This window comes from Trichosurus vulpecula, chromosome 3 (assembly GCF_011100635.1).
Source record: "Trichosurus vulpecula isolate mTriVul1 chromosome 3, mTriVul1.pri, whole genome shotgun sequence".
In the NCBI taxonomy this organism is placed as follows: domain Eukaryota; kingdom Metazoa; phylum Chordata; class Mammalia; order Diprotodontia; family Phalangeridae; genus Trichosurus; species Trichosurus vulpecula.
In genome coordinates this window covers 355,178,119-355,200,771 of record NC_050575.1, presented here as the reverse complement: position 1 = coordinate 355,200,771, position 22,653 = coordinate 355,178,119, and the positions used below count along the sequence as shown (strand labels likewise).

The 22,653-nt window shown below is 39.0% G+C and overlaps 1 protein-coding gene across 2 annotated transcripts in view; it reads right to left on the bottom strand.

Moving 5' to 3' along the window:
- Positions 1-5,675: 5,675 nt before the first annotated feature.
- THUMPD2 (THUMP domain containing 2) overlaps positions 5,676-22,653 on the bottom strand; it is a 53,815-nt gene continuing 36,837 nt past the window's right edge. For both annotated transcript variants that reach the window (XM_036752318.1, XM_036752319.1), the window contains 2 exons: positions 8,898-9,006; positions 5,676-7,307 (listed from right to left, as the gene is read on the bottom strand). In XM_036752318.1, coding sequence (XP_036608213.1) covers positions 6,983-7,307; positions 8,898-9,006 — 434 coding nt within the window. In that variant the 3' untranslated portion in view covers positions 5,676-6,982. The remainder of the gene's footprint in view (positions 7,308-8,897; positions 9,007-22,653) is intronic.

The window sequence follows — 22,653 nt, the reverse complement described above, 5'->3', positions numbered from 1 at the left end:
AAGGGGCACATGTCTACATAAGCTAAGTGCCACTGCATCCTTGTTGAATACCTTTGGTCTATTAGGGCAAAATAAACCTCCTTTTGTTAACTGTTCAATGATTTTTGAGTGGCTCATTTCACCCCTAAATAAAACCTGAATTAAACAGAGTACTAGCATCAGGCCCAACCTTAACACCTTAATAGCAGATAATGGAGGAATTGCTCGAAATGAGGCAAGGTTAGCAAGGAGGGCAGCTAAGGATAACAAGATTTTTTTAAAAGCCATATTAGAAAAAAAAAACCAGGAGAATGATGAATCATAGATTTAAAGCTGGAGGAGACCTTGGAGCAATCAATCAGTAAGTCAATACTTCAACAAACATTAAGTCCTACTATGTGCCAGGCACTATGCTAGGCACTTGGGCTACAAAATAAAAAAAAAAAGAACAGTCCCTGCCCTTAAGGAGTTTGCATTCCACCAGGAGAGACACACGTATACAAAGATATACAGAATAAATACAAAGCAAATACAAGAGAGCTTTGGGAAAGAGGGCACTAACAAATGAGGGCAGGAGGAGGGTCGAGAAAATTTAATATAGAAAATAAAGCTTAAGCTGAGTCTTGAAGGAAGCAAAGGATTCTATATGTCAGAGAGGAGGAGGGAGGGCATTTTGGGACATTGAGCAAGGATCATGCTTATGGAATAGCAAGAAGGTCACTTTGGCTGGACAGTAGAATGCGGGAAGTACAGTAACTACATAATAAAGCTAAGAAGGTAGGTTGGGGCCAGTTTATAAAAGACTTTAAAACCTAAGTGGAGGAGTTTATAACTTATCCTTGAGACAGAGGTATTTGCAGGAGTTTATTGGGTAAGAGGGTGAATTTGTAATAAAAATGGCCAGCCAGTCATGTAGCAAGAGGGAAAGTAAGATAGTCCAAGTCTTGCACTGGTAACATATGAAATAGAAAAAAAAAAGTCCCAGAGGAAGGAATCTAGCACATTGGGTGAACAAGGACAAGAATTAATCAGGAGGATGCATGGATAGATTGTCCCACTAATGGTAAGAAATATCCATATCGATGAGACCATATCCACTGAAATGTGGTAGCAGATAGCCTTGTGCATACAAGATACATACAGTGTGAATGGGAAGTAACTTTAGAGGGAAGGCACTACCAATGGGAGGGACTGGGACAGGGGTCCTTCAGAAGGTGAGATTTGAGCTGAGTCAAGCCAGGGAAGCTGGGAGTTGGAGATGAAGAGAGAGAGAGAGGGAGAGAGATTGAGAGAGAAAGAGATTGAGCATTCCAGGCATGGGGGACAGAGTCAAGAGATAGCTGTACATAACAAAGTGCATTATGAGGTCTGAGGGGAAGGTCATTACTGACCAGGGTGATTAGAAAGGTAGTATAGGTGGCATTTGAGCTGGGCTTTAAAGGGTGGATAGGAATCCAAAAGGGAAAAGAAGGAAGTCCTTACGGGAACAGGGAACAATGTAAGAACATGGAGGCAAGAAAGCATAGGGTGTATTCAGAAGACAGACAGACTAGCTCTGCTTGGCTGGAACATGGAGGGAGTGGAAAGGGATGAATAATGAGATAAGGCTGGAGAGGCAGAGCAGGGGCAGATTGTGGAGGGTCTCAAGTGCCAGGCAACGATGCTTTTGAGATTCTTCTGAAGCTTCCTGAGAAGCTCTTGAGGACCACTTATGAGGTAGTAGCTCTTGAATCCCACCTAATCTAAAATGCAAAGTCTTTTGTCCCACGATGACCTACTGCACGCTAGAATGAATATGTGATCAAGGCCTTGCCTTTGTCTAAATTGCCATAACAGAGGCAGCTAGGTGGCGCAGTGAGTAGAGTGCCGGCTCTGGAGTCAGGAGGACCCGAGTTTAAATCCGGCCTCAGACACTGACACATGTACTAGCTGTGTGACATCGGTTAAGTCACTCAACCCGATTGCCCTGCCAAAAACACACATGCAAAAACAAAACAAATTGCCATAATATTTTCAGATTCCTGATGTCTTTTCTCTTTTAATATTTTGGGATCATTGTTTGTGTAGGTGATCATTTATTATCTGCCAGTCTTGTTACACAAATTTATTCAGTCTTTTTTCACTCCAACCCTCTGTTATCCCTGACCTGTACAATGCTTCCATGGCTCTGCTGTCCAACAGAGAGGTTTTGTATGTTGTTCTTTGCTAGCCAGGGGACACTGAATTTTTGTTGTGGAGCAATACTCCCATGCATACCTCACTGTGGGCATACCCGTGGAGTGAAACGTTTTTGCCCTGATTCTTACAGGCACCAGAAGCTTTTATGCTTTTGTCCAGGCTTCTCTCCCCCGTCTATGCACCTAAAAATTCTGTGTCTCCTACTAACTGACTTTTATGCAGGGCTTCACAAGGGTTTGATGATTCCAAAAGATTCTAGGGTTTTAAACATTCTCATTAATTAATTAAAAAAAAAACCACTGATTAATTTCCTACTATATTCAATAGACTGTCATATGCTGAAGGATATACAAGGCTTGCCTTTAAGCTTGTATTACTTTGATCTCCCTATGGCCCCTGGGAGGGAAGTAGTGCATTATCTCCCCCATTTTGCAGATGAAGAAATAGGACTTAAATCCAGATCTCCTGATTCTTGAGTCCATTTCTTTTCTGCTTCTACTCCTGGTCTGGGGGGAGGGAGGGCTCCCAGTTGATTTCACCAGGAAGACAAGGCCTTCCCTGTTGGACAGGTTCTACTGAATACACACACACACACACACACACACACACACACACACACACACACCCACCTATATCTATATCTATACATCTATATCTCTGTTCTATAGCTCTCACCCACAGAGCTGTTAGGTTTGCTTTTGACTTATTGTTACTGTATTTTCAGACCCAGAACCTTTTGGTTCCTGCTGGAGGAGCCAAAGAAGCACCTTCAATTTATTTGTTAACCTTCACAATTTATCACCCTATTGTCAAATATTGCATCTTCACAAGGGTTCAGCTCAATTATTACTAAGACGTTACAGTTTGGGCCCACGTGATAGCAGAAAATTAATCACAGTATGGGATAGAACTATTGTCAACTGCCCACCCCAACCCCCACCCCAAATCACCTACAATAAGTTATTTATTTTAAAAGTACATGTTTATGTAAGGCTGATTAAAAAAAAATAAATGGACCTTCCAGTTATTTTAAATGAATGTAAAATATTGTTTCTTTATGTCAGGCTTGTGTACTACATAAAAACGTATGCTGTACCTATTTAAGTGTGAGTATACGTGAGAAAACCAGTCAAAACCACAAAGGCAAAGGTAAGAAATCTGAAAATATATGTGTACTTTTCATTTCGAAGTCCATGCTGCGTGTATAATTCTGAAAGGTGAAAATGGGACACCAGCTTATAATTCTGAAATACTACAAAAAATCTAAAAAAATTCTTCATCGTATGATTCAATAATATTTAAGATACAAGATGTCCCATTTCTGCGAAGTTTCAAAAGCACTTCTCATTCATTGCATGGACAAATGTTAGCAGAAACTAAAAATGGGGCATTAGATGACAGAAGTCTATTAAGATCCCTGGGACTGCTATGTTGGCTCTTGTAATTTACACTGATGCTAGCCAAGTCAGTGAAAAACACATTTTTCTACCTGCTGTTTGCTGCAACTTGGTTACACCCACACAGATGTCCACCCACACAAAATCGTTCCCCTAAAAATCAGGCCTAGGAACAAGTAAATTGGAAAGAAAAGGATAGGACATATTGTCCAAAGTCTTTGGTTTGGGGTGGGTTTTTTTCTAAGTGACTAAAATTTGCAATTACAAAATGGGATAGAGTAAAAAATATAAATGACATGGGATGCCAGATCAGAGCAGGTATATATACCAGGGACGTTGTGAGGAGAGTGCTTTGTAAATTGTAAAGGTTTAATGCAGCCAGGATTTTACTGGTGCGGGTATGCCCTCTGCTGATCACAGCCCATTTTTCCCTTAGTAGATGGTCAGACCATGACTGAAGAACTTATCAATCTTGCAGCCCACCTGGAGACTCAATTAAGCTGTCAGGCAGGCCTACAGACTGTCAGTGGGTTGTTATAACTTTGAGAGGACCTGCTAGAATTTTTGCTTTGTTTGGATAACATTTAAGAAGAAAGGGCCATTTTTTATGCCATGATGAGGCATCGGAGTAGAATTTTGTTGAAGTAAATTATATGTATGTGTACGTATATATGTGTGTACATATGTATATTAATGTATGTATACGTATAGACACACACATATATATTGTTGTTCATCCTTTGTTTTCAAAGAGGAGCAATGACATTACAGTGATGTCTTGACTTGCGTATGAGGTAGATTTAAGTGAGGTAGTTGAGTAAAGTTGTCAGCCTCACCCTCTCTTCCAGAGTAATCAAAGCCCAGTGACAAGACAAAAGTCAGGATGACCCAAGATGGATGCAGTGAATGACCTTGGCATCTTCGATGTCTGACCAAGCTCTAAGCCCTCCACAGCACCTGCTTCAGCCGCCTTCATGGCCACTGGAACAAATTGTTCTCATCTGCCCATTCTGCCGGGGGAAGTCTTCACATGCTTGGCCAAGATAGACGTTCCCCTAACTCACTGACGGCTGGAGGCCCGTTGGTTACTGGCTAACCCACCTGCTGAGATGGTTTTTACTGAAGTGTGGCTGCTTTGCATGTCACAGCTTCTCGAAGCCACAGGCAAGAGTTGGATGAAAAGTGGACGTTGAAGGTGGATGAGGAGGCCTGAAAAGCACTCTGGCAAGCCTTCATGCTAGTCCTTTCTGAATGCCCCATACAGCCGGGTGGTGCGGTGCATAGAGAACTGAGTTTGGAGTCAGGAAGATCAGTGTGCAAATCCAGCCTAGTTGTGTGACCCTGGGAAAGTCAACTAATCTGTTTGCCTCAGTTTCCTCATCTCTAAAGTGGGGATGGTGTAAGGATCAAACGAGATGACTGTAAAGCACTTAGAATAGTGCCTAGCGCGTAGTAGGTGCTTATAAAAGGTTACCTATTATACATATAATATATACACACACATATATGTATGTATACATATATGCACATAGATACATATATGTATTTACTTCTGGCAGCTAGGTGGCAGAGTGCAGGGCCTGGAGTTAGGAAGACTCATCTTCCTGAGTTCAAATCCAGCCTCAGACACGTATGAACTGTGTGATCCTGGGCAAGTCACTTAACCCTGTTTGCCTCAGTTTCCTCATCTGTAAAATAAGCCGAAGAAGGAAATGGCAAATCATCTCAGCCAAGATAACCTCCAACAGGGTCACAGAGTTAGACACGATTGAAAATGACTAAACAACGTTTACTTACACACACACACACACACACACACACACACACACACGAACTATTATTCTTTAACCTTAACTTCCTACATACAGGTAAGCAAGTATGATTACTCGTGTCAAACCTTAAAATGCTATTGCTGTTACTTGCACCACAACAGGGAAGGAAGAATTTATCATTCTGCTACATATATTCATGAATCAGGGAAGATTATTATCACTAAAAGTAAAATTTCCTCATTTCTCATAATTCCAGATCTCCCCTGAAATGATGGGAAAGTGAGGAAATGGAGGTCTTTACATAAAAGTGACAATAGCACAACACTTTAAAAATAAGTTGTATTTTTTATTATCATAAATATGTTGGTACTGCTGACATTTGCACGATCAATTCACTGACATTATCCTTAATATGGGTGACACAATATACTGAAAATGAAAATAATTCTCATTCTTACAAAGAAGAAAAGCACAGGATGTATAAAACTCTAGATTCATATCAAAACAGCTTCACAGAATATTCTTCCATTTAAGAAAATAAGAATCTATTTATAAAATGAGCTATAATATAAAGCATCCATTCTGTGCTATATCATACTTGCTTGCAATATACTTAATTTGAACTACTAAAAATATCAAAAATCTTTATTTTTTTTGATGAAATGCCTGCCTAGTAAACAGTGTTTAGGGGAGCCGTACCTCATATTTTGAGAGAGCACCAGTGCCAGTTCTTTAAATTCTATCATTTATAATACCATTTTCAAGATGTTTTAGTTAATACAAAACACTCAATCTCTTTAATAAGCAAAGCACTATGAAAGCAGACATTTTAAAGAGAGGATCTATGAATGAATGAAATGAATGAGAAAGCATTTATCAAACATTTACTATGTGACACTCAGTGTGTTAATCATGGGTGAATCATATGCAAAAGTGAGATTGTCCTTGCTCTCAAAGAGCTCCCACTCTAGTTGGGGAGGTGACAATGCCTAAAAGAAAGGTGCAGTGAGGATGGGAAGGTCTGGAAATCCTAAGAGGCATCAACAGGGCAGATGGCCAGGCCCAGCTGGTCCTTAAGTTCCATTAACAGGTCAGATACAGTGGGGGTGGTGTCAGGAGGGTATAGATGCAAACAAGAGGGAAGATGGGATGGGAGGGGAGAGAATAAGGCCTATTAAGCACCTACTATGTGCCAGGCACCTGTGGTAAGTGCTTTACAAATATAACCATAGGAGGTACTGGTAGAGCAGATTGTAAGGCCTGGTTAGTGGTCCTCTAATTCATCAGAAAGAACAGAATTGTGACTCCCATCTCAATGAAGTCATGTGAGCATTAATGTACTCTCAATAGATTCTGGGTGACTCTAACCGGGGAGGGGCTCAGGGAAAGCAAAGAGTAAAGATGCCCCAGTGGTCATGTTTTCCTGGCTGACTGGCCATTTGGCTAAGTTCATGGAAGCTGTGGCAGAGGCAAGGAGTGAAGAGAAGAGGAGAAGGTTAGTTTCAGTGGTGGCAGGTCTTTCCACTGCTCATTTATGGAATAATTTTAATGGAATTTACTTACGTGGACTGTGGTATAAAGATCACTGGTCTTCTACCAATGTACACCTAAAACTAAACTGCTAAACTTATAACCTGAAACAAATTAAGAAGGCTGTTATAGTCCAGAAGCATGAATTTTCTTATATTTTGATATGAATGCCTCGGTTCTTCCAAGGCTAACTTTGTGGCATTCCATCTGTACCAAGGTGCCAAAAAGTGGCCTTTTGTCCAAACAGTCTTGTCTATGGTCTTGGAACAAAGATGAAACATTCTCTTCAATTCCATGTTTTTCTTCAGCATTCACATACTTTACAATTTTGAATTCATTTGTGTTGTCCTTACTAGAATTCCATATGATGTTACTTTCCTTTAAATCTTGTAGGTTCCTGTGGAGGTCTTCACTAAGCAATAATACAGTAGTCCCTCCAACACAAAGTACTCTGTAATAAGAAGATATAATTGGTATGAACAGTTCATTCTTATTTGGATACATAAAACCCAGATTACTATATTTAAAGGATTATATAGTACTTTCAAGTTAAAATTTAATTTTATCAACTTAAATCCTAGGATGTAGCTAATTAGTTAGGATCTTCTGTACCAAATTCACCAGTATGAAATTCATTTTAATTATCTATTTCTACTCTATAGAAAAGACAAGCCAAATAATTAACTTCTATTCCAATTAATGCATGTGCAAAGTACAAGGTAATTCATGTGATTTTAAAATACTATGCAGGAATAAAACTGAAAGATTATGGATGAAGGGGATAGGATAGTACCATTAACAACTCTTTCTACAATCTGGCTTCCAACTGAATCACTCAATTGAAATTGCTCTCTCCAAAGTTACCAGTGATCTCTTAATTGTGAAATCTAATGGCCTTGTCTCAGTTCTCCTGCTCACTGACCTCTCTTCAGCCTCAGACACTGTTGGTGCTGGCGATACCCTCCTCACTCTCCCTCACCCTACATATCCAATCAGTTGGCAAATCTTTGTTTCTACCTCGAATATCTTTTTGCTTCTGACTCCTTTTCTCTGCTCACACAGAGAAAGCTAATTTGAGCCCTTTTCACTTCGCCTAGATTACTGCAATAGCCTCCTGATTGGTTTTCCTGACTCAATTTTCTCACCACTCCACAATGTGGCCAAAGTGATTTTCCTTCAGAGCAGAGCTTACCCCTGTGCCTCTGGAGGCTCCCCATTCCCTGGAGCATCAAGTATAAAGTGCGCTGGCTAGCTGTTAGTTCTTTTGCTGCATAGCCCTTTACAACCTGGCCCCACTGGACATGACCCTGGCCTTCTCTCTAATTCTCCCAGCTCCTGTCTTGGGGTCTTTGTGCTGGCTGCCCCCATGCCTGGAATGTGCTCCCCTACAACTCCACTTCAGAGAATCCCTTCAAAGATAACTCTGGAGAACTATCTTCTACGTGAAACCATTCCTGATTCCCTCTTCTCTGCCCTTGGGCTTCTAGTGTACCCTCTAATCTACCTCATATTTAACTACTTTGTATTTTTTTTAATATTTATTCAGTACATACATAACTTGTTATCTTCCCCATTAGAACGTAAGATCCTTGTTTCATTCATTGTATTTATATTCTGGCACAGTGCCCAGCACATTTCTTGTTTAGTTGTTCAGTCATGTCTGACTCTACATGAATCCACATACATTACTATCCATAGAGTTTTCTTTTCCTCCAGTGGATGAAGGCAAACAGAGGTTAAGTGACTTGTTCAGGGTCACACAGCTACTAAGTGTCTAAGGCTGAATTTGAACTCAGATCTTCCTGACTCCAGGTTCAGTGCTCTATCCACTGAGCCATCTAGCTTTAATTAGGTCATATTTAACTTTGAAATTCTAGAAAATGGCTATGGCAGACTCAAACTCAACCCATGACAAATAAGGAGACTGTAGAATGAGATATCATTTTGCTTAATCTTGTTAAATGATACATATTAAAATGACCATAAAGTCTAAACAGTGTCTGCAAACATAACACAAATAGTGAAAATATATTATACTTGCCTTTCCATTTCATGAAGAATGCTTTTTATGTCTTTTCCTAATTTAAATTTTTTTCCAAATGGGACATCAGAAATAATAACATCAACACTTTCAGAAAGTAATGGCAATTCTGTGAAGCAGAAATCAAAAGAATTAATTTATAAGACATTGCTGCTTATTTAGATTCAGACAAAAATGAAATTCAAAGGTACATTTTTTTTTCTCCTGAACCCTATACAATGAAAATTGGTGTTCATGACTTTGTGGAAGGGAACGATTCTTAAATGACTCCAGAATCATCAAAGAAAGATGATTTTTGTATATGATTTTCTATGAAATCTGTATAGTTTCTGGTAGAAATGATATGAATCTTGGGCGGAGAGGGGGAAGTAATTATGTCATGTTGGAATATACAAGACAGGGGAGAGGAAAGGCATACTCTGGCATGTATCTCTCACCTTTCATAGGTCTAGAATATTGCATTTACTGCCTGGAAGTAATATAACATAATATAAAAACAAAAGGCACCAACAAAATAAGACAACAAAATTTAAAAATATAATGTCAGAAGTGCCAAAGTTTAGAATGAATTAAGACTGAGGGATAAAGTTGAGGGCACTAAAGAGTTTTTTTTTTTGTTTTGTTTGCTTTTTAATCTATATTAGGGAAGAACAGAGAATCAAAGAAAGGACAGGATTGTTGCTTGGGGAAGATAAAATGATGAAAATGGATGAATGAGCAAGAAGATGATGATCAATTGTAATTTTGCTTTTGTTTTCTCTGCCAAGGAGAATGCACAATGGCCTAGAAAGGACAGAACAAATATGATTAATGGGAAGGTGATATCTGAGACAAGTAAGAGACACCCTTGCTGCACAGGATAAATTCAATGACCAAATCCAGTTAAAGAAGTAGTATATAAAATTATGATTGTTGAGCTGTTGCCAGTGATCTCTGAAAGACTGTAAAAAACAGAAATACCATAGGACTGGAAAAAAACAAATATTTCAATTTTCTGAGAAAGGATGTATTCAAAATGTGGGCCAGTAACCGTGATTTTGATTACTGGCAAAATTCTATAGCATATCACTAAAGGGGTGGTTAGTGTTTGCCTTTTTATCCCCAAAGTCTAGCATAGCACTTGACATACATAGCATTTAATAATTGCTTTCTGACTGATTGATCAGCAAAATGTGTGAAGGGTTTTCAGGTGGAAGAGGGATTACATTGGTTCTATTTGATTCTAGAGAGCAGATCTAAGAGTCAATGGGTAGAAGTTTCAGAGGGGCAGATTTCAGCTTAATATAAGAACAAAAAAACCTTTCTAACAACTAGAATAATTTAAAAATGCATGAGGATGTGCCCTTCAAAGGAAGGCTGGATAGTCACATTTGTGAGTTCTACAGTGGGGATTCTTGGTCAAATTCAGGTTGGACTACATGGCCTCTGAAGCTCTTTCCAACTCAGATTTTGTGATTTTGGTTCAGCAAGGCAAAAGGTTCCACAGAGAAAGAATTTTAAGACATGCCATATTAGCTTCTAAAGTATGAACACTAGGTTTCTATTGTATTACTCTTTCCCATACCATAATGTCCTACTTTGATCAGATGAGTATAACTTCTTTCTAAACACAATCTTGGTGACTCTTCGATCTCATTCTATTAAACTCAACAAAACTGAATAAGAAAGGAGAATTTAAACCTGTTTTTATTTCCTACTTAAAATTCTAGATGGCCAAGTCAGAAATCTGAGTAAAAGGAAAAATAACAGGTTCAGTGATTGGTGCTCAGGTAAGTCCATCAAAGTTTATCTTAGTAGAACTGAATGAGGTTGTTACTTTATTCAACAACTGTTTAAGTCTCTGAGCACCTGAAACCATAGAGTTCAGAGCATAAAGAAATCTCTCAAAACAAAATTGCTTCGACTATGAGGTCATAAATCACCTGTACTGAATAATACAAAGTTTGCTCGTAACTAAGGAGATATAATCTTTAAACAGAAACACAGAGCCCAATATATAAACTAGCAGATAAGTAAGAAGCATAAGCTGAGTGCATTAAACTGCTGAGACGCAACAGGATCTATAAACTGTGAAATGTCAAACAACTAAGTAAAAAATGTCCTCTCTTTTCCATGACTGCAGGATGATTCAGAGACAGGAAAAACATTTACATTTCAGAACCATGACACATGGGGTGTGGGGGAAAGTACTTCATTCTTCTCCCTCTCTTGAAGGAAAAATGAGGAGCCTAAAAGCTTCATATTAAGGCTTCTGATGAATGTCCTGATTCATCTTTATTCATTCAACATTCAAAATTCAACAAACATATATGAAGCACCATCATGTGCACCACGTGATGAAGAATGGAGGGAAAGCACTTATGAGTCTTCAAAAGCTTGCTATCTAATTGGGAAAATAAGGCACATACAAATTTAACACAAACAGAACCTAAACCGAAGAGAGTTACAACGTGCTCCTAGAGTTCAGATGAAGAAAAAAAGAACTGGATGGGGGAGGGAGATCAGGGGAGGTTTCATTGGCAGTAACAGAATGACAGAATCTCAGAACTGAAGGCATATCAGAGGTCATTTTTGGAAGATCTCTAGGAAGGAAGGCGGGGAGGCAATTACCTAATTATCTCCTAAGACTTTTCCTTAGATAAAAGTCTTGGGACATTTCTTTTCCCTTATAATGAGCTTGAATTCTGCCTTACTGAAACTTCCAGTCACTGACATGCAATGGCTTTCTAACTGATTTCTCTGCCTCAAGTCTCTCACCAACCCAGTCCATCTTACTCAGCAAACCGGCAAATGAAAAAATGGGTCATTAGTATGTTTTATTATAAATTCTCTGAAATAGTGCTTGGTCTCTCAGCTGATCAGCGCTTAAGTCTTTCAAAGTTGTTTGTTTTTATAATATTGTTGTTATTGTATGAACTGTTCTCCTGGTGCTGTTTACTCTGCCTCAGTTGATACAACTCTTAAAAGGTTTCTCTAAAACTACCCCTTCATCATTTCTTATAGTACATACAGTATGCCATTAATTTCATACACCATAACTTGTTTAGCTATTTCCCATTTGATGAGTATGCTTCAGTTTCCAATTCTTTGCTACAGCAAAAAACCAAACAACTGTATGTTGTATATATTTATATATGAGGTTGTTACCTTCCCCATTAGAATGCAAGCTCCTTCAGAGTAACGATTGTTTCATTCTCTAGATCACCAGCACCTAACACATTGCTAGGCACACACTGGGCACTTAACAAATGTTTGTTTGTTGAATGAATCACTGATTATTCCTAGTTTGTCTTCTGGCGGCAAGTAGAGGTAAGAAAAGTAGAACAGAGATAAACTAAAGGTTATAACATAGGAGGCTGAGTGAACTGTGGTGTAGCAGACAGAAATAATAAAATCAGTAGGAAGAGCAGGTTTAGCAGGAAAGATAATGAGTTCATCTGAGAATCCTCGATTTTGATGTGCAGGAGGAATGGCCACACGAGTGGAGTGAACTGCCAGAAATGCAGGTCTGGAATGTCTAAGAGGTCAGGGTTAAGGATTGAGTTTTGGAAGCCATCTGCTGAGAAGCAGTAATTTATGTAGTGGGAATAAACTGGCAAATTAGCGAGTATAATGAGAGAAGAGATAAGACAGCCAAGGACAGACCCTTGGGGAACAAACCCATTAATTAACCCAGCTCCATGAGCTGGTAAAGAAAAAAGAGGAAGAAGTTGTCAGTAACAACTCATCTAGGCCACAGAGGATGACAGGTAAAATCTCAAAAGGCAAAGATGGGTTTGGGGGGAAGGGAAGAAGGAGAGAATGGAACAAGGCAGTTAAGGTGTGAGGAACAGAAAAAAATGAAGGTCTGTTATTTGGAATTAATAATAGCATTTATATAGCACTTTAAGATTTACAAATCTCTTTAATCCTCATTTGATTTTCACAACAATCTTATGAGGTAGATGGTATTATTATCCTTATTTTAGAGATAAGGAAACTGAGGCTTCGGGAGTCTAAGTGATTTGTCCAGGGTCATGCAGTTGGTTTTTGAGGCAAGACTGGAACTCAGTTCTGCCTAGATCCAAGTCCAGTGCTGTATTCACTGTGCCACCTAGCCGCTTTTCTGGAGTATGGCTGGGGGACAACAGACATTTGGTATCTGAAACCAACACCAATAATACTCAGTCAGTCTTTAAAAGATGACACCTGCTTTTTCCCCCAATATGTTTGCAAACTAATTTTTGCAAATGTTTTTGCAATGCTTGCAAAATTAATTTTTTTCATTATCACTGAAATATCCTATAGTTGTAGAAGGAAGAGGAATCGTTTGAGTTTTTAAAATAAATTTAATACCTAATAATTAATAAATAATACCTAATAAATAATAAATTTAATACCTAAACCTTAGGTATCCCCAGTAAAATTAGGTTAGTGTTACCTATATCTCTAGTTAATGAGTAAGCTGAAGTAGATTGCAATATAGATCACGTGAGGGGAAGTATTGTGAGATAAAAGCTGGAAAAGCAGCCTAAGGTGATGTTGCAGAGAAATTTACTAAGGAATTTGCAATCTTAGGATTTTTAGAGCTGGAAGAAGGACATTAGGGATAAATTTGAACAAGCAGTTTCAGGTCTCTGGACCAAAGGTCCCTCCATCTGTAAAATCTACCTCTAATGCCCTTTCTAGCTCTAAAAATCCCCAGTACACAAATTCCTTAGTAAAGCTCTCTATAATTCAGCCTTACTCCACTTTTTGAAGGGAACAGCTAGGGCTCAAACCTACATCATTTTACATGGCTGCCTCCATCCAGGGCTTCTTCCACATCGCAGTAAGCCTCAGGTATTTGGGTTTTATCCCTTTCCAAAAGACTTTCCCTTGACAGAGGAGGTTATACTCGAAGCCAATCCAAGCCACCAAGAGCCCTGGTCTTTCCTATTTACTTATTTAACTCAAAATACAGGTAGCCCTAATCACTCTACTTTCACTGAGGGTCACCTAAGGTTTAGAATCTATAATCATTTAAATCTTGAATCTGTTAAACATCAAGAAATATAGCAGTAAAAAGCCTTCCTCTCCTTTTCATAATAAAAGGATAATTCAGTGATAGAAAAACATTGTAAATTTTGAAAACTTGTTGCATCTTGGGGAAAAAAAAGCCAATCTAATTTTTCAATAACTAATTCAATAATAATCCAGGTGTCAATTTCAAATGCCAAATTTTAGATACATATATTAGATGTGGATTTAAACTTTCTTCAGTTCATCTCATATTTTCTTAAAAAAAAGTAGTACATCAAATCATCTGTGATACTACATAAACTTGAAGGCAGATCTAGCTCTTTCAATCACTCAATTAGGATTTATCAAGGAGGTTGAAAGTGGAGTTTGTGGAGAACATAACTGACTCTTATTTTGTCCTGTATTTGTAATTTTTCTTTTTCTTTCTGGGTGATGCCACTTTGACACAAATGTCTCCTTCAACACCTCCCAAGAATATAACAACAACAACAAAAAAAAAAACCTCAGAGGATCTCAATAGTTCAAGGAAGTCATTCCTTTTCTTTATCCTCTCTAATAAGGCCCTACATGTAGCAGGCCCTTAACAAATGCTTATTGACTAAGAAGGTACAATTTTCTTTGGTCTGCTGTAAATGGCTGTGCTAACAAGGCAACATTTTTTCCTCAGTAACAATTTAAGTTTCCTCTTAAAGTTTTAATATGTACCTTCTCATGTCTACATGCCCAGTCTGATCCTACCAACTGCTTTGTAAGAAATAGGTCTCTTTTGCTACTCTCTATTTGGGTGTGTAGCTCAGGAGGAGAGAATACAGACACACCTCTATCACCTACTGATGATGTATGGGCATCTCACGTAGTTTACCCATCTGTCTAAAGTCAATGTTGGCTTATTTGGGCAGTAGAAGGCAAGGACTCTGAACATTCTTGTGACAAGCACTCGCTCTGTGCCAAGGATTCAAAGACAAAGGTGAAACATTCATTTTTGCTGTAGTTGACTTGTTTGAGAATTGTTTTCGTAGCTTTCATTTTTTTCCTTATGTTGTGGGAGGAGCTCTCATGGGATTATCTTTAGTACCTTCCCAGAGTAGCCAAAATGTTTGGGTTTTTTTGGTACTTTCCAAGAAACTAAACGGTCTTCTCAGAGGCACAGGATGGACTTAGCTAGAATTTAAAGTTTGAGTTTTATGTAATCAAACACTGACAAGTCTCTCTATTCTAGGCAGCAATGCTTGTGATTTAGAACAGGAAAAGATCAATTAATATGCATTTTGGAGATAATAATGATAGGGATATATTGTTTTGCACAAAAAAACAGATAATGCCAATGAAAGACATTTTGCTGAATTAAATCACTAGCTCATATTGAGTTTTCTGATACGGACAATTTGGTTCAGGCTTTAGAATAAGAAACATCACAGACTACTTATAAGGTTCCTCTTACACATGGAAATATAGGCATATTGTATTTATATGCATATATAGCCAACATACACATATATATGTATGTACACACACTATATTTATATGTATATGTGTGCATATATACAGGGTGTTCCTAAAGTCTGGACACATAGGCAAAAATGCATATTTTCAAGAAATGAAATGAATGAAATTTTCAACAACATTTTATTTAATTGGAATATTAACAAATAACATCTTCAATATGATTTCCATCATTTGTGATGCAAAGGTTGATGCACTTTGCAAGATTCATGTGAGCTTGATGCAATAACTCCACATTGTCATCAATTTTAGCACATTCATTCTTTATGCATTCAATCAAGTGTGTTACATCTGTGATTTTCATTGAGTACACCTTCTCCTTTAGCATACCCCAGAAAAAGAAGTCAAGGGGGCTAAGGTCTGTTAATATTCCAAATATTTCAAAATATGCATTTTTGCCCATGTGTCCAGACTTTAGGGACACCCTGTACATATACATACACATATATCTCTGTATATATACACATTTCCATATGTGGGAGTGCTATGGTGTCTGGCCTATAGTAGACACTTAACACATGTTGATTTGATTTACCCATCTTTTTATAATTTTCCATAGTGAGCCTGCCCAACTAACTGTGAAGGCAGTCTGTTGGTTCTTTTTTATATTTTCTGGCTATTTATTTTGAAACAGTCTAACGGTTTATTCCTTCTAATTTAAACTACTCTATGGCTTTCCAATGCTATTTGAGTCAGGTGATTATATCTGGTTTATTCTTTCTAATTGCTGGATTTTCTTTTCTTCAGGATAACAATATATTTATATACACAGGGTGTCCCAAAAGTTTTAGTGCAGTTTTAAGTGTATGCAAACATGTATGTATACAATGCATGTGTCCCAAAACCTTAGTGCAGTTTTAAGTAGATTGTGTTAAGTCTTTGGGACACCCTGAATATATGTATAAATGTATGATTAGTCTGGGAAAAAAATGCAAGGGTTTGAAAGAGAAGACCTGGTATTATTAACTGTCTCAAATGGCAATGGAAAGCCACAGAGTAGATTTAAGCAGAATAGGTGATAAAAGATAAACAGGCTGATTAAGTGTCCAGAAAATATAAAAAAGAACCAGCAGACAACCTTCACAGGCAACTAGGCAGAACTTCTATGGAAGAATGTAAAAAGATAAATAGGTCAAATCAACAAGCATTAATTGTATCCTATGTGCCATGAATTGTGCTAAGCACTGGGGATACCAAGAAAAGCAAAAGACAGTCTCTGCTCTAAAGGAGCTTACAGTCTAATGGGGGTAGATAACATACAAACTACCATGTACAAACAAGGTCTATACAGGATAACCTGTAGATAATCTCAGGGGAAGGGCACCAGCATTAAGGGGGTCAGGGAAAGGCTTCTTACAGAACGTGGGATTTTAGCTGAGACTTGAAGGAAGCCAGAGACGCCAGAAGGTGGAGATGTGGAAGAGCATTCTGGGCATGGGGACAGTCAGAGAAAATGCACAGGTGAGAAAGTTGCAGGGACACAATCTGTGCAAGCAGACAAAACAGAGAAGATCTATTTTATGTTGATGAGAACAGGAATCCATCCAAACAGTGAAGTGATTAAATAAATCTTGAATGTATTTCTGTGCTAATATACTGCAATTCTCATTCTGGTACACATTGTGCCACTAGGAACTTCTTTGTTTTGTAGATTCAGAGAAGGCAGAACTGAAGTCAATGAACAGAAATCACAGAGAGGTCCCATGTCACCAACTCTGCTGGAGAGCTCCATCTGGAGGATGGGAGCTCTTAAAATAATAACAAAAACCCAATAGTCTGAGGTGTTCATAAGTGGAAAGTATTATTTTGTGGATCAAAGAACTATTTGAGGGTGGAGCCAAGATGGCAGCTGGAAAGCAGGGACTTGCCTAAAGCTCTCCCCCAGAACCCTCCAAACACCTATAAAAATGGCTCTGAACAAATTCTAGAACTGCAGAACCCATGGAATAGCAGAGGGAAGCAGGGCTTCAGCCCAGGACAGCCTGGATGGTCTCTGGGTAAGGTCTATCGCACTGTGCTGGGAGCAGAGTGGAGCAGAGCCCAGCAAGGACCTTGCCCGGGTCAACCAGACCCAGGAGCCAGGTGGAACAGGCCACAGTGCCCTGAATCAGTGAGCTGTGGCAGTTACCAGACTTCTCAACCCACAAACACCAAAGACAACAGAGAAGGTTAGTGGGAAAAACTGCAGGGATGGAGTGAAAGGAGTTCGCGGTTAGGCCACCACCCTGGGGGCAGCAGAGGTGGTGCAGCTCTGAGGCTGCTTCCAGAACTACAGTTGCAGTTGCTTCTGGCCCCAGGCCCACCTGGTGGGAGGAATTAAGTGGAAGATCAGAGCAGGAGTGCAGAGCCTGGTTAGATCTGAGTCAGGGTCTGAGTTGACAGTTCTTTGGGGAGGAGGAGCGCTGATGTGGCAGAGCTTGCTGTGTAGAAACAGCTCTGAAAAGAACAGCACAGCACCCCAAGCTTGGGACAAAGTACTCTCTACTCTACAAACTGTCATACCCCGACCAAAAGCTCAAGGGTCAAGCAGTTGGCTGGGAATATGGCCAGGCAGTGAAAATGGACTCAGATTCAGATTCAGACTTTGGAATCTTTCTTTGGTGACAAAGAAGATCAAAGCATACAGCCATAAGAAGTCAACAAAGTCAAAGAGCCTACATCAAAAGCCTCCAAGAAAAAAATGAACTGGTCTCAGGCCATAGAAGAGCTCAAAAAGGAGTTGGAAAAGCAAGTTAGAGAAGTAGAAGAAAAATTGGGAAGAGAAATGAGAAGGATGCGAGAAAACCATGAAAAGGGGTGGAGCCAAGATGGTGGCTAGAAAGCAGGGACTTGCGTGAGCTCCCCACCACGTCCCTCCAAAAACCTATAAAAACGGCTCTGAACAAATTCTGGAACTGCAGAACCCACAAAATAGCAGAGGGAAGCAGGGATCCAGCCTAGGACAGCCTGGATGGTCGCTGGATAAGGTCTATCGAGCATGGAGTGGAGGGGAACGGAGCTCAGCGTGGGAGGTAGCAGGACCAGGCAGATCAGGAGCCGGGCAGAACAGGCCCTAGCACCCTGAATCAGTGAGCTGTGGCAGCTACCAGACTTCTCAACCCACAAACACCAAAGACAACAGAGAAGGTTAGTGGGAAAAGCTGTGGGGGACAGAGTTCGCGGTTCGGCCACTGCCCCAGGGGCAGCAGGGGAGGTGCAGCTACAGAACCACAGCTGCAGTTAGTTCTGGCCCCAGGACCACGTGGTGGGAGGAATTAAGTGGCAGATCAGAGCAGGAGTGAAGAGCCTGCTGAAGATTTGTGTCAGGTCCGGGTTGGTGGTTCTTGAGGAAGGAGAAGTGCTGGGGTGGCAGAGCTGGCTATATAGAAATAGCTCTGAAATCAAGGCGCATCCCCTCAAGCTTGGAACAAAGTACTCTTTACTCTACAAGCAGTCATACCCCAACGAAAAACTCAAAGGTCAAGTAAGTTGGCTGGGAACATGGCCAGGCAGCGAAAACGCACTCAGATTCAGTCTCATACTTTGGAATCTTTCTTTGGTGACAAAGAAGACCAAAACATACAGCCAGAAGAAGTCAACAAAGTCAAAGAGCCTACAACAAAAGCCTCCAAGAAAAACATGAACTGGTCTCAGGCCATGGAAGAGCTGAAAAAGGAGTTGGAAAAGCAAGTTAGAGAAGTAGAGGAAAAATTGGTAAGAGAAATGAGAAGGATGTGAGAAAACCATGAAAAACAAGTCAATGACTTGCTAAAGGAGACCCAAAAAAATACTGAAAAATATACTGAAGAAAACAACACTTTAAAAAATAGACTAACTCAAATGGCAAAAGAGCTCCAAAAAGCCAATGAGGAGAAGAATGCCTTGAAAGGCAGAATTAGCCAAATGGAAAAGGAGGTCCAAAAAACCACTGAAGAAAATACTACTTTAAAAATTAGACTGCAGCAAGTGGAAGCTAGTGACTTTATGAGAAATCAAGATATCAAACAGAACTAAAGGAATGAAAAAATGGAAGACAATGTGAAATATCTCATTGTAAAAACCACTGACCTGGAAAATGGATCCAAGAGAGATAATTTTAAAATTATTGGACTACCTGAAAGCCATGATCCAAAAAAAGAGCCTAGATGTCATCTTTCAAGAAATTATCAAGGAGAACTTCCCTGATATTCTAGAGCCAGAGGGTAAAACAGAAATGCAAAGAATCCACCAATTGCCTCCTGAAAAAGATCCCAAAAAGAAAACTCCTAAGAATATTGTCGTCAAATTCCAGAGCTCCCAAATCAAGGAGAAAATACTGCAAGCAGCCAGAAAGAAACAATTGAGTATTGTGGAAACACAATCAGGATAACACAAGATCTAGCAGCTTCTACATTAAGGGATCGAAGGGCTTGGAATATGATATTCCAGAGGTCAATGGAGCTAGGATTAAAACAAGAATCACCTACCCAGCAAAACTGAGTATAATGCTCCAAGGCAAAATATGGATTTTCAATAAAATAGAAGACTTTCAAGCTTTCTCAGTGAAAAGACCAGAGCTGAATAGAAAATTTGACTTTCAAACACAAGAATCAAGAGAAGCTTGAAAAGGTAAACAAGAAAGAGAAATCATAAGGGACTTACTAAAGTTGAACTGTTTTGTTTACATTCCTACGTGGAAAGATGACATGTATAATTCATGAGACCTCAGTATCTGGGTAGCTGAAGAGAATATACATATATACATCTATATCTATATCTATATCTATATCTATATCTATATCTATATCTATATCTATATCTATCTATCTATCTATCTATCTATCTATATATACAGAGAGAGAGAGAGAGAGAGAGAGAGAGAGAGAGAGACAGAGGGCACAGGGTGAGCTGAATATGAAGGGATGATATCTAAAAAAATATAATCAAATTAAGGGATGACAGAGGAATATATTGAGAGAGGGAGAAAGGGAGAGATAGAATGGGGTAAATTATCTCACATAAAAGTGGCAAGAAAAAGCAGTTCACTGGAAGGGAAGAGGGGCCAGGTGAGGGGGAATGAGTGTATCTTTGATGTCATCGGATTTGACCTGAGGAGGGAATAACATACACACTCAATTGGGTATCTTACCCCACGGGAAAGGAGGAAGGGGATAAAAAAGGGGGGATGATAGAAGGGAGGGCAGATGGGGGAGGAGGTAATCAAAAGCAAACACTTTCAAATAGAGACAGGGTCAAAGGAGAAAATGGAATAAAGCGGGGTAGGATAGGAAGGAGCAAAATATAGTTAGTCTTTCACAACAGGAGTATTGTGGAAGGATTTTGCATAATGATACACATGCACCCTATGTTGAATTGCTTGCCTTCTTAGGGAGGATGGGTGGGGAGGGAAGAGGGGAGAGAATTTGGAACTCTAAGTTTTAAAAGCAGATGTTCAAAAAAAAGTTTTTGTATGCAACTAGGAAATAAGATATATAGGCAAGGGGGCATAGAAATCTATCTTGCCCTACAAGAAAGTAAGGGAAAAGGGGATGGGAGGGGAGTGGGGTGACAGAAGGGAGGGATGACTGGGGAATGAGGCAATCAGAATACATGCCATTTTGGAGTTGGGGGGAGGGTAGAAATGGGGAGAAAATTTGTAATTCAAACTCTTGTGGAAATCAATGCTGAAAACAAAAAATATTAAATAAATAAATAATAATTAAGAAAAAGAATTTGACTGAGTCTCTTCATAAAGGAACAACAAACAAAAAAGAACTGAGGCTCCTCAAGTCGGAGAATGTATCCAAAGCATGAATTTTGTCTAAAAGATCCCTGAGAAGCGGTTGTTTAGCTTTTTTGCTTGAAGACCTCCAATTTTGGAAAATTCACTAATCCTGGAGGAATCTCATTTCATTTTTGACAGCTCTTAAAATAATAATAAGAAGAATGATAGCAATAACAATCAGTATTTATATAGAACTTTGAGATTTGTAAACTATTTTAATAATATTATTTCATTTTATCCTCACAACAACCACAGGAAGTAGATGCTATTATCTTTGACAGAAGAAGGAACTGAGACTGAGTTTAAGTGATTTGCCCTCAGTCATACAGCTAGTAAGTGTGTGAGGCAGGATTTGAAATCAGTTCTCCGATTCCAGGTCCAGCATAGTACCTACTGCACCATCTAGTTGTCTCTAATTTCTGTGACATTTTCCCTTATATTGAATCAAAATCTACTTTCCTGTAATTTCCATTTACTGGTCCCAGTTCACTTTATTGGGGTTTAATAGAATAAGTTTAATGACTTTTCTACACGAAAACCCTTCAACTATTTGAAGACAGCTATCATGTCCTTTTTAAATCTTTTCTTCCCTTTTAATAAATGATTCTCAAATTAACATCCCTAGTTTCCTACACTAATCTCTGTATTGCTTATTTCTGAGTCCCCTCAGCACCCTAAGCATCTGCCTCTCCATGGGGTCTAGCTCATCAATTTCTCCTTTAACAATGTGGTGCCCAGAACTAGACATAATACTTGCAATGTAGTCTGACCGGGGCAAATTACCCTAGGACTATCAAATTAACATTTGTTTGGCTGTAACATCACAATGACTCATACTGAGCTTACAGATCACTAAAAGCCCTATTTTTTTTCCACATAAATTCAACCAAACTATTCTCTTCCTATCTTGTACTGGTATAGCTGATTTAAAAGATTTAAGCACAGAACTTTGCAGTTATACCTATTAAATTTCATCGTTGCTTTCCAACCTTTCACGATGTTTATGGATCATGACTTCATCATCTAGTGTATTAGCTATCCCTCTTTGCTTTGTGTCATCTACAAAATTAAAAAGCACGCATATGATCTGTAGCTTTATCCAAGGCACTCAAAAGAGAAGGGCGAGGTAGTGAAATCTCCATTATTGGAACTGTTAGAGCTGAGGCTTATAGAAAATCAGTCAGGGACATTGCTGAGGAGAGGTCTGACACTGGGTTGTGAGGCTGGAACAGGTAACCTCTACAGGCCCTTTCACCACTAAAATTCTATGAAACCTCATTTTAAGTTCTGCTACTGTCAAGTACTTTTTTATTTATATGCCTGAATATGCAACTGGTTTGGTAATTTCTTTTTACCATAGAACCACTGTGAGAGGAGAAAAAAGATTAAATACACAAAATATCCTAAAGTTATTGAAAAACATTCAATGAATTTTTGGTCTTTTTTTTTCCTTCTATATCCATTCTAAGTGCTATGTAATTATAAAAAAATTTTCAAATCCATTAAATG